Source organism: Prionailurus viverrinus, chromosome A1 (assembly GCF_022837055.1).
Source record: "Prionailurus viverrinus isolate Anna chromosome A1, UM_Priviv_1.0, whole genome shotgun sequence".
Lineage (NCBI taxonomy): Eukaryota > Metazoa > Chordata > Mammalia > Carnivora > Felidae > Prionailurus > Prionailurus viverrinus.
In genome coordinates, this window is record NC_062561.1 from 14,738,239 (window position 1) to 14,751,360 (window position 13,122).

General features: G+C 40.9%; 1 protein-coding gene across 3 annotated transcripts in view; it reads right to left on the bottom strand.

Annotated features, from left to right (window-relative positions):
* DCLK1 (doublecortin like kinase 1) overlaps positions 1–13,122 on the bottom strand; it is a 352,049-nt gene that overhangs the window by 86,717 nt on the left and 252,210 nt on the right. For all 3 annotated transcript variants that reach the window (XM_047860719.1, XM_047860734.1, XM_047860727.1), the window contains exon 5: positions 10,702–10,818. In XM_047860719.1, the coding sequence (XP_047716675.1) occupies positions 10,702–10,818 (117 nt within the window). The remainder of the gene's footprint in view (positions 1–10,701; positions 10,819–13,122) is intronic.

Sequence of the window (13,122 nt, forward strand, 5' to 3'; positions counted from 1 at the left end):
AGAGAAAACAGACAACTATCAAATGGGGTAGGGGTGGGGGAACTCTCAGGGAAACATGCATTTTCCTAATTCTGTCTTCATAGATGCTCAACTCATAAGTGAGGTGGAACTCTGAATTTCTCCATTTGTCTACATTTTCTTCTTAAATGGAATCAATGGGTCCAATTCAAAGGGACTGTCTATTGAGAATAATGGGAACTGGCCCATGAAGGCATATTTTTGTTGTAGGTACACAGAAACTGTGGGGATGCAGGAAGGGACCTGGCTCTATGAATTAATTTTTTTAATATTTATGAAAAGTCCCTTGAACACCAGGAAACCTAGGCAACTTGAACAGATCCCAGTATTTCTCAATTCACTCATCTGGTCAATTTACCTAGTAGTTACCATGAACTTGGAAGCATACAGACTGTGTAAAGAACTCCTGCTCTCAGAAACCTCACAACCTAGGAGGGTGATATGATATGTCACCTAAAGACCAGGAACCAAATCAAATGTCACAGGATTGTAGGGTGAAGAAGACCCTAAATAGTGAGGTAATCAGGGGACGTTTCACAGAGGTCATCTGGGCCAACTGGGTGTGCACCCTCTTTTCAGCTGAAGCAGCAAAAGAAGGCTTCTAGGACTAAAGAAAGCTACCAAGTGGAAAAGCCCAAGGGTTATCTGGTAGAAATTTAAATTAGTTCTTAAGATAAAGCACAAGTCCAGAGGAAAAGTGGGAGACTGAGCTGGAAAGGAAGACTGGGACCAAATCAAGATAGTTTTTCATATGAGAATAAGGAGTTCAGATGTTTTTGGACAGACAGTAAATAATGGCAACAAGTCTGACATCAGTGTGCAGGGCAGATGTAAGGGGCAGAGGACAAAGGCAGGGAAGAAGTCACCTGGCAAGCAGTGTTTGTAGCCTGTGAGAAATTGGAGTTCTGGAACAGCACTGCGAAGGGGGAGCCAGGAAGACTGGGGACAAACGGAATGCAGAAGGGAAGGGGGTAAAGGAGTCAAAGATGATTTCGGGGTAATTCAACAATAACAAAACAGGACTCCTGGAGACCTCTGATTTATAATTATGAAAATGTGTTAACTGGGGTCCCAGGACAGGCCATGGTTATTGTGAGGGAATCGGGCATGCAGAGCACCTTAGATCAGGGTGGATGAGTGTCCTGGGATTGAAGGGCTCTGCTGCCCCTTTGGTCCCCATGTGGGTGCTTTGCCCCCATTCTACCAGGAATGGCAGGACAGCCTCCCCTTCAAGTTGAGCCTGGGAGTCAGCCCTGGGGCAGTTCCACAGTGACGCCCCCTCCCCCCCCCCCCCCCCCCCCCCCCCCCCCCCCCCCGCCCAAGGACAACATGCCCAGAGGATACTCCACTGCCATCTGGGCTTACCTGCTGAAATGGAGCTTTCCCAGCTTACCAGTGGGACTCACTGCTGAGTTCTATGACCTCCTCTCAGTTCCCATGTTACTGAACTTATCAGATATTTCTGGCTCTCCCTTCATCTTGAAACTTTCTGCCCTGTGACTTCTGTCACCATCTGTCATGGTTCTCCTGCCTCTTCTGATGTGCTCTGATAACCGCAGATGGTCACTGTGCTTCCGTGTCCGTCCTTACTCTACAAACTTCTCACTGGGCTAGAGGGAGAGGCATCCTACACTTCTATTATTTAAATCACTACTATACGCCAGGGTCTCCCAAATATACACTGTTGGCTCAAATCTGACTTAAACACAGTTACTTATTCCTAATTGCCTACTGATGTTTCCAAAGCAACTCACACTCCACATGTCTGAAATGTACTCACTTCCTACCACTCCTCTCCTCACCCCTCAAACCTGCTCCTCATTTCTGACTCCTCTCCCCTCTTCTGGCCTCATATCCAGTTAAATTCCTGGCTCATGCCCTTTTCAAAGTCTAACCCATTCCCAACGTTGCTGTTTAAATTTTGGCCTGACAGTTTCTTTCCTGGATGACTATGGTGGCCTCATGGAGCCTTCCTTGGTCCTTGGCCCATCATGGGTAGCCTCTCTCTCTACCACTGCACCACTGTTTCTAAAATTCAAAGAAAAATCAAATCATGATCTTCCCTTAAATTCTCTTTCACCGTCTAACACCTACAACAAAAATATGCCCTCTCAGGCATGTGCAGTGAATGAGCACAACCAACATGGCTACCATCTTCTTCTCCAACCCTTTCCTCAAATCTATCATTGGTCATGTAACAACTGATCCTTAAATATGCTATACAAATTCATGCTTTTGTGCCTTACCTCCAGGATAAGAAGGCCCACCTGGCCCTTCTTACCCTGGAAGGATCCTCAAGTCCCAATTTGTAATTCCAAATTTTCATGGAAGTTTTCCCTGACCCCTTTAATGAGATTTAACCCTTTCTTTCCCTGGGCTGTCATGGCACTTTCTACACAATTACAGTAAGTGGTGTGTGTGTGTGGGGGGAGGGGGGGTGGTTACTGGTGTGTGTGTGTGCATGTGTGTGTATCTCAATTTGAAAGCAAGAATATAAGCAACCTGAAGACAAGAACTGTGGTTTAATCATCTTCATATCCTTGGGACTTAATACATGCCTGGAACACAGCAGATGTTCAGGAAATGTTTATTTAATTAATATGGGGCATTTACACTGAGGAGTTCATAAAGGCAGCTGATGTAGGGTGCTACCTGCCCCCCATACACAGTGGGTCAACATAATGTTTCAAAGTTTTGCAAAGCACCTTTGGAGATATTCACCTGCTGAGGGCGAGCACTGGGGGGAATTGATGGGTGCAGGGAAAGAGGACTGAGATTTATATGCAACAAAAAATTCTAAAAACACAAGAGATGAATCATCAGCCCCCTTGATCTTCTTGGTGTATTTGTTTTCAAGAATTCCCTTGGAACTCCAAAGCAGCAAAGATCTTCCATAGAATGTATAAGGTGAAATCTACATTATAGAACAAGACTGAGCTAAGAAAAAAATAATAGCTATAAATCTGCCTTTGAAGGTGTTTGATATAAATAAAAAAAGTTGACATATTGGACTAGAAAGCTGATTAAAATTCTCTTTGCTTCCCCAGCTTTGATTCCTGTCTTATCTGCATATGTTGCATAAAATATTTTTACATAAGTGTAAAAAAAGAAAATTTGAATAGCATAAATAAGAAAACTGCAGGATTTCCAGAGTCGTATACAACTAAGTTGTAAGCCTGGGGAGGACAGAATGGTGCTTCAGTCATGGTAGAAGGTCATTACTAAGCCACCCAGCTTTTCCCTCTGTCAAATGTTCCCCCTTGCATCTCCTGCACACAGCATTGCTGGTCAATGGTGGATTCTCAGTGCATATTGAGTGAATGAATAGTTGTCGCCAAGGGTATTTCTACCTTCGACTATAAACTTCTGAAGGACAAGAAAGTCCAGAAGCTTATGCTTGAATTGATGGGTGTGAGGCACCCACTGAGGGCTCAATTATGTTTGCCATGGCTTCTACAGAGAGAGAATCTAAGTAGGTGTTATTCTATGAGAAAAAGTTGACCATCCGTTTAAATAGGAATAAAATCTCTAAAGCAAGTAAACAGACAAACAAACAAAAAAACACAAAGTTCTTCTAAGTGATCCAGGAAGAGGTCAAAATTTTGAAATCTAAAGTTTTAAGGAGAACTGCAGCAATGAAAATTCAAGATAGGTGAGTGTGATTTTCTTACACTTTTAATATTAAGAAAACAATATAAAGCAAAACTAAACTTTATCCGTTTTTACTGAGATAAATTTAGCGCATATTATACTCTTACTCTAGAGATATTTTGTTATAACTTCCTTGTATAGATAAAGGAATTTGTTTAAAAGAATTTCACTTTTAAATTACACATTTTATGAAAGTCTGTGTTCCAAAGATAAACACACATGAATAAAGATTCAACCCATATTAAACACTCTTTACGATACTCTTAGATATTCTCGTTTCTTTAAAAAGCAACTAAAAACCACTTTTCCCATTTCTTAGTGATAACTGCATTCAGTGTCTCGGCACACTATTGTCTGGGGGCTCATTATTCTTCTTGTGTGTTATTAAGGCTCCTGGTTTCTCTCTCTCTTTCTCTCTCTCTTTGGTTCAAATTGCCTTTTTGGACTCTTTATGTTAAGTAGATTAATATTAATTCATCAGGTATGTGAATTATGTTATCTACAAATTATTTAGGGGGCTTGACCTGTATGCTTCTTGAGAATTGAGGCTATTTCTTTCATCTCTGCATCATTAGTGCCTAGGAAATGCCTGACACCAACAGATCTGCACTTGATATTTCTGAATGTGTAAATGAACACCTTACATTAATAAATCACCTCTAGGCTTCTTTTAGTTCCAAGAAGAAGAATGAGTAAGGGATGAAGAGAAGATTTAGAGTGGATACTCATTCTTGTTCTAACACTGACTTGCAAAGGAAAGTCTCTATCTACAACTGACCATACATCAGTTGCTCAGCTGGAGTGAATCATTTTAACTTCTCGAATGCTGGTACCTGGGACTAATACTTAGGCTTCTATTACAAGGTGTTATGATGTTGTAAACTGCAATGTTAAGCCAGGTACAATATTAGTTATTTCCTGGAAATCAAATCTTTAATAAACAGAGGTGAAGAAACAGGTATTGAGGATGGCCAGCCTGCATTGTCTACAGCACAGGAAGCCCCAGGTGCCAGCCCTGAGCTGCCACTGTTAACTCTGTCACTCTGAGTCAAGCAGTTTCCCCAGCCCTGACTGCTTCCTCATCTCTAAAAACAGACTGGGGGCACCTGGGTGGCTCAGTCGGTTGAGAATCCATCCAAGTTTGGCTCAGGTCATGATCTCGTGGCTCACTCGTGGGCTCAAGCCCCGCGTCAGGCTCTGTGCTGACAGCTCGGAGCCTGGAGCCTGCTTCGGATTCTGAGTCTCCCTCTCTCTCTGCCCCTTCCCCACTTGTTCTCTCTCTCTCTCAAAAATAAATAAACATTAAAAAATTTTTAAAAAAAACAGACTATATTGTTACATAACAAATAATAATATCATGTCTTGATTGTAGTTGGAAGACAGTTAAGAGAACTGAAAAACATCAAAGAGATAAAAATCCTGTGCAAACTCTGATGTCATTTAAATATAAATTAACAATTTTCTCACGAACAGCAGCATGACATGAAAACTGAGCAAACCTTAACTTTATACTACGTTGTAATCTCTGTATAACATAGGAAGATGAATATTGAAAGCAGAAATTGAACTGAAGTAGAAGTGATTTCAAATTTTACATTAATACTTTAGGGGGAAAAACATTCCCCCTAACGTTCTTTCATGTGAGAAAGTCAGGCCTATGATGGTAACTTGGTTTGGGGCAATAGCTGGGCTTTCAAGGCATGAAATTAAAATTATGCACATTCTAGTCTCTGTGATTTATAAAAAACAGTGAACAGGCTATTTTAAGAAAATGGTGATGCAGGAGTCTCAGTCAGTTAAGCATCAGACTTTGGCTCCAGTCATGATCTCACAGTTTGTGGGTCCGAGCCCCGCATCGGGTTCTGTGCTGACAGCTCAGGGCTGGGAGACTGCTTCAGATTCTGTGTCTCCCTCTCTTTATGCCCCTCCCACACTTGTGCTCTGTCTCTCTGTCTCAAAAACAAATAAACATTTAAAAAATTAGAAAAAAATTTTTTTAAGAAAGGAAATGGTGATGCAGTTAGATCCTTTCCACTGGTTTTAAGAGCCATACTTGGGTGGAGATGGGAGTCTTAGGCTAGCACAGGGGAGGGGATTTGAGGCAAGCACTCCCCTGACACCCAGAAGCTGTGTTTGCCCAGAAAAGAAATGGAAATACCACTGGCCTTTCTAAACTCTGGGCTTAGATCCCAGGGAAAGAGAGTGGTCTTGGGAATGTTCACATAATCGACAATTTTGTGACTGGGTACTGCTGCTCTGTAAACCCTCTCTAAATTAGTATCATCCAGAGAAAGGTGAAAGGATTTGGTAGCAAATCAGAATCAAGAGACAGGCATTGCATCTTATTGGCTGTTATATAACCAAGGAATAGTTGTATGGCATACTTTCTAAAACAAAATGAAGTTGAAAATTTTATATGCATAAAGGTCTCACGTTAAACGAAATGCAATCAATGCCACTTGATTAATTTTGACCTAGAAGTTAACGATGCCTTCAATGAAATGTAATTTTGGAATGGATTTGGATTTCACTTTCTTTTATGGAAATGATATTACCCGGCATGGCTCACCTATCACAAATTCTAAGTTGGTGCCGCTTAAATCAACCAGATTTTCCCTAGAAATGAAAGGACTCAAGGAAACAATAGAAAACTGAAATGCTTGTTTAAAGCAATCTATTGATTTTGAGGCATTGCATCCTATCCATTTTAAACTTCTAAAAAGAACAGTTACAAATTCTGGCAGGGATGAATACAAATAGATTCACTGCATTTGCCTGTCTGCTTTTCAGCGTTTCTGAAATTACTTTTGGTAAATGATACATTCCATCTATATTTATAAGATTATAATTAAATATATTATAATATTTGTACAATGTTAGAGATGCTGTGCAGTGATTATGTTACCAGTTAATTCTAAAGTGAAATAATTTCTTGCATTCATAATTATCTTTTTAAAATTAGATTCGTGATTTTTTTAACTCAAATTTTAGATGTATTTTTGGAGTAAAACAGGCTTTTCACTATTTACAAGGTTATTTCTGAGCTGCAAAAATTCTCTCTTCATGTTTTTCTCCTGTATTCCCCCATTCAGTCTTGGATGCCACAATCAGACAGAAAGCGTGAGGACACTTTTTTCTGCATCTGTAGTAGAAGAAACCTTAGCAGCAGACAATAACTGTTTCAGAGCTCATGATCTCGTTCTTTGACATGTGCACAATAATCTGATTTACCCCCCTTCCTTGACTTATGAAAACAAAATAAAAAATGAAAAAAAAAATTCTGCCCAAACCCAGGAGCATCTAACTGCCCAGAAGTCCTAAAAATAAAACGTATTAAATGAATAAACAAAAAAATAAAAAGCAGAGACAGACCCACAAATACAGACAACAGAGGTTGTCAGAGAGGAGGGGGTGGGGGACTGGGCAAATGGATGAAGGGGAGTGGGAGATACAGGTTTCCAGTTATGGAATGAATAAGCCATGGGGATAAAAGGTGCAGCAAAGGGAATGTGGTCAGTGGCATTATAATAGGTTGTATGGTGACAGATGGCGGCCACACTTGTGAACGCAGCATAATGTATGGGGTTGTCAAACCACGATACTGCACACCTGAAACGAATGCAACACTGTGTGTCAACTATACTTCAGTTAAAAAATAAAACTAGGGGTACCTGGGTGGCTCGGTCAGTTAGGCGTCCGATTCCTGGTTTCGGCTCGCATCATGATCTCACGGTTCGTGAGTTCGAGCCCCACCAATGGGCTCTGTGCTGACAGTGCGGGGTCTGCTTGGGATTCTCTCTGTCCCTCTCTCTCCGCCCCTCCCCTACTTGTGTTATCTCTCTCTCTCTCAAAATAAATAAGCAAATAAAATATTTTTAAAAACTAAATCAACATTGGGGCACCTGGGTGGCTCAGTCGGTTAAGCGTCCGACTTCGGCTCAGGTCACGATCTCGCGGTCCGTGAATTCAAGTCCCATGTCAGGCTCTGTGCTGACAGCTCAGAGCCTGGAGCCTGCTTCAGATTCTGTGTCTCCCTCTCTCTGACCCTCCCCCGTTCATGCTCTGTCTCTCTCTGTCTCAAAAATAAATAAACGTAAAAAAAAAATTAAAAAAAAAAACAACTAAATCAACATTTAAAAAGCTGTTAGATTGGGCTCCTGAGTGGCTCAGTCAGTTAAGCGTCTGATTTCGACTCAGGTCATGATCTCACGGTTCGTGGGTTTGAGCCCCACGTTGGGTTCTGCGCTGACAACTCAGAGCCTAGAGCCTGCTTCAGATTCTGGGTCTCCCTCTCTCTCTGCCCCTCCCCTGCTCATGTTCTGTCTCTCTCTCTCTCAAAAATAAACATTAAAATGAAAAAAAAAAGCTGTTAAAAACAATAAAAATAATGCATATTTATTCTGTTGAAATAGCTATACTGTAAAAGATGTAAGAATTTGCCCAATCACCCATTATTAAATGTTTCCCCACTACACCTGACATTTTAAAATTCATGGTATATACTAAGAAAGAAGAGAGAAAATATTAAAATTTGTCAATGTCAGAGTTGTTTGAGATTGGGGACTAATTTTGTTTGTTAATATTGTCATTTTTAATAGCATTGATAATGTTTCAATTAACGTAGGGCTTCTTTCTCCATTACAACTTTATGTGATTATACTAAATAGCCAAGATTTTAGGGGCAACAGTCAGGCTAGGCCCATGACCTTCTTCTTTCTTACTGTTCTACCGGGGCTCATTCGACAGCCTGGGTTTGCCTAGAGAAAATGAGCAATGTCCTTTGGTCGAGACTGAACATCCTCCAAAGAGCTCAGTTTTAACCTGCTAGCTGGTTAATGAAGAAGCTAAGGTCTCCCGGGGGAGTTTTACATGCAGCAATTCTACCACTCCTCTGTCATTTCGTAGGAGCCCACATCTCTGTGTATAGATATTGTCTCTATCGAAGGAAAAGATTTCCCTCAATATCAGTTTCCAGGGAAGAGATGACCTTCAGACAGAAATTCTCTCTTGTCCCAGGGAACTGGCTCTCTGAAGGTGGGTCATTGTAACTTTGGTCTACACCTCATAGTATTTGGAGCTCTGCTCTTGGGTTGCCAGGGTTAAAGATGGACATTGCCACTTGGAAGCAAGCAGAGACGTAGAAAGAAGTCATCTGTGTCATGCCAATAAATGAAGACGAGCAAGCCCTATCTTTCACCCCAGATTAGCAGTCAAATGGCCTCCTGTATTTATTTCCATTTTGTTATCCGTAATTCATTAGTTCTCAAACTTGGGTGAGCATCAGAATCACCTGGAGGGCCTGTGAAAATCCAGATGCTAGGCCCTTACCTCCAGAGCTTGATTCAGTGGGTCGATGGAGGGGCTCATCAGGACTACATTTCTAACATGTGCTCAAGTGATGGTGATAGTGCCAGTCAAGAGAACACATGTTGGGAACCACTTCCTTCACCCACTGCTCCTCATACTATGTTCCATAGACCACCTGATCAAAATTGCCTAGAATACTTGCTAAAACATAGGCTTATGATCCGAGAAGTCGTAAGTGACACAAGCCCCCAAGTGACATTTATGCTGAGATTTGACTCTCGATGCCTTACCCATTAGCAAAACTCATTTCAGAGTTACATCCAATCTGGGTGAGTCATGTCATATTAAGCAAGGAGTTCTCAGCCCACCCTTAAACTAGGAGGAGCAAACAAGCTTCATCCCAAGTGCCAAACATGATCTGAGACTTATTCCCAGGCTGGTTGTGATGTAGGGCATGCTGTGAGAAGCGTGCAGAGGCTTCCACCTTAGGGTAAGTGTCAAAGGAGAAGATCTCTGGAGACCTGTCTGGGGAACAGCTATAATCAGCAAAAGCCCAGGGAGACGGTAACTCTTAGAGAACCAAGGCTAGGGTTCTAGCTATCTAGCTTACTAGGAGTTCCTTTTTCTGAGACTCACTTTGGAGGTTTTGGGTTTACTTTTTAAGGAAAAACATCATAACATCTCTATTTTTAAGTATGGAGGTTATAACTTACATTCTAGTGTAACAGCTGGTGAGTGATGCCAGAGGCAGGGCCTCGCAGCCCCAGCCGAGAGATCTTTGCACATGCTCTGTCTAAGCCCACTTTGGTGAGTACAAGAGGGCCTCTGTGTAGGCCCCAAAGGTCTTTGTCTCTATTTATAAGACCTTCTCTGTCTTCATGCAATCAGGGACAATCACCTTGATGTACGTATCATTTAATAATTCCCATTCAACAGTTTATAGTATGTAATAAATAATTCCCTTCAATCGTGAAATAGACCTTAGACCGGAAGCCAAAAAGAAAAACAAAACAAAACCAAACAAACTAACAAACAACCAAACACACACCTTCTAACTGACTCACATCATTTTTAAGACCAAAGAAGGAAGAGGCAGAGTGACATGGTCATCCTGTGAGCACACACATTGTGTTCCGGCACCAGCACTAGGGCCACTGAGAGGCAGGACACAGACCAGAGTCACTGTAGCCCTCCCTGCTCGACGCTCTCATTCTCACTGCTTTTAGCTCCAGAGCCGTGCTGGGTCCACAGTAAAATGTGTGTTAAACAGAAGTTCGGCAAATACAAATTCACTGCTTTTAGTTCCAGAGCCGTGCTGGGTCCACAGTAAAATGTGTGTGAAACAGAAGTTCAGCAAATACAAATTGGAAACTCGTAAGCCAGTCCCAAGTAGAATAAATGCTTTAACGGAGACTTCTGCAGTTGGGGCCCTTAGCTTGAAAAACTGGTATTTGTGGTGGGAAACGATGCAAGTTGGTAGTATACTTCTATTTGTGGGCAAATCTGGGTTTCCTGAGTCTTTGCTAAGTAAGTTTTCCCAAGCTTGATGTTTTTTTCTTAAATCTAACATGCTAGACTCTGGCAAATCTGTTCCATCATTTCAACATGTTCTAAAATTATAAACTGGAAGCTACTCTCTTGAAAACCTCCTGCTGTGGGCTTCACACACCCTCTGTGCATCATGCGTCAGAAACAACAGTTTCTTCATCTCCTTTGGTGCTTTACCTGAGCTGGTTGATGCAGGGGATTTGCTGCGCCTGGAAGGTCCTGGGCTCTTGGTGGTGCTCCTGCGGGATGATGAAGCTATTTTGGTGTAGGAAGTGGACTTCACCACTCGACATTCTGGGGAAAGAACAACAACCACACATCATTATAGGATCATGGCACAAACCGTTCAAAATGCACAGTAAACCTGAAGACAGAAGAAACATATGGCCCTCCTCAGTCATGCCTACTTCCTGCCAGCCCGGTGCTTATCTAAAACAAAAGAATCAAGAAAACAATGAGAAAAGGGCACAGTAGGCGTCTTAGACATCCAAGTAAATAATACTCTAAGACTTCTAGTTTACCTTGTTTACAATAATATTTTGGATAGACTGGGAGTCATAGCCTGGTAAAGAGGTGGTTTTGTTGGTTTCTCTCCACCCACCTCTTGTGTTATTTGTGTGTACATGTCTCTTTCGGGGTAATTTGTTCTTTCTTCCGAGAAAAATGTTAGACAAAAGGTCAACCTGGTAAACCAAGATATGCAGTGATGGAGGATTCCACCTTTCAAATCCCAATTGATTGTTCTTGGGAATCCTTGCAGCGACAGCACTGGGCTTTTACCAGGTGTGAGAAATGACAGCATTTGCTCAGAAGAGGTAAAATCAGCCAACAGATGACCTTACCCTGCTACCAGGGCACCGTGTGAGCCTATGCCACCACACAACAGTGCGTGTAGGACGGTTCTTGGGCTGAGGATAAAAACCAACTTTGCCTTCATTAGATTTCATCCTTGGTGTTTTGCTCATGAATGTCAACACTAAACATCTTAAATAGCAAAGAGTTTTTATCTCCCTCTAAGTGAGCTGCATTGACCAATTATGATATTGTGTAAATCTACACACCTTGTTCTGAAGAAACCACTTTTAATAATGAAAAAATACTTTCATGCTTGTAATGATAATCAGTCATCACCATGGACAGAAAAGTATACAGAATATAAAATAATAACTATCAAGTGATACTTTTATTTGGAGGGTAGTATATAAACTAGAATCTTCTAGAATTTCTTTCTGCTCATTTTATATTTAAACAACTTTGAGATTAGCCTGTACATGTTGATCTGTTACCAGCCCTTTACACACCAGGATATATTGTGAGCATGTTCACCCTGTCTTTGAGAGAACATTTTACTACACGGATGTACCATAATCTGCTTACCCAAATTCCTACTGTTGGATATTCAACTTGGGTTCAACATTTCCCTCTCATAGATAATTACACAAAAACATCCTTCTAAATGAGCATGCAGTTATCTGATTATTTCTTCAGAATAGACTTACACCCTGGCACTTGAAATTTAGTTTCTAGTAATTGGAAACCAGCGGGCCCATTGTAGGTGCCTAAAAAATTCTACTGAATGAAGTGGGAATGAAGCGAGTTTAAAGAGAAGCACTTTTGAAAAGTTTTTGGCGAACTGCCCTCGAGACAAGCTGACTCAAACTGTACTTTCATCAGACTATAAGAGTGGTCATTAGCCTAACCCCTCATTGAGGTTGGGTTTTATCTTCTCAAAAAATCTTTAATTTCTAAATAAATATTGGACTTTGTTGCCTTAAATCTGAATTGGTTTGATTACCAATAAAATTGTATATTTTTTCCCACATGCTTATCAGTATTCTTTTGCTATTATTTGTTCATGTCTTTTGGCCATTTGCAATTGGGATGTTCTTTTTCTTACTGGGTTATAAGAATGCATGCTGTATTAAAGTTTTATCCCTTTGTCTGTCACGTTATAAATATTTATCTGTGTAGGCAGTGGTTGAAATATGTTAGCTTTAACTGTGGCATTCTTTTTAAGTATAGTAGTTTAAAAATGAAGTCTAATTGATTAGCTTTCCCATTATGCATTTTTTAACATCTTAGATTTTAGTCACAAAGAAATCATAATAATTCCAGATCTAATTCTGATGCCTGACTTTGAAATTTTCTTCCCTGCTCATGTTATTTCTAATTTTCTGAGCTCAAAACATGTCTTTTTCCCCTTTATACATCCTGAATGGCTTTATATAAACATCTTTTCCTATTTTTCCTAAACCAACAAAGTAGTTCGTATTGTTTAGGAAAGAAGGAATGTAAGTGTGTATAAAATATAAATGTCTCAAGACTGCAAATAGGAGATAATGGAGAGCGTCTCCCATAGAACCTTAGGGATTGAACTGTGGGGGGCAAAAAGAAAAGGAAGGATTTCCGATAGAAAAAGAAGGGGAAAGAAATTCCACCTTGGGGTATTAGTATTTGTGGCTTCATAGCCAAAAGTAGAGAGAAAATGATTCAGGGCATTACTGAGCATGCCCAGGCTTCCCTGATAGTTACTTGGGCTACTGTTGGCTGCTCTAGCCTGGCCAGATGGTCCTGAAATAGACTTCCATTTCTTAAAAA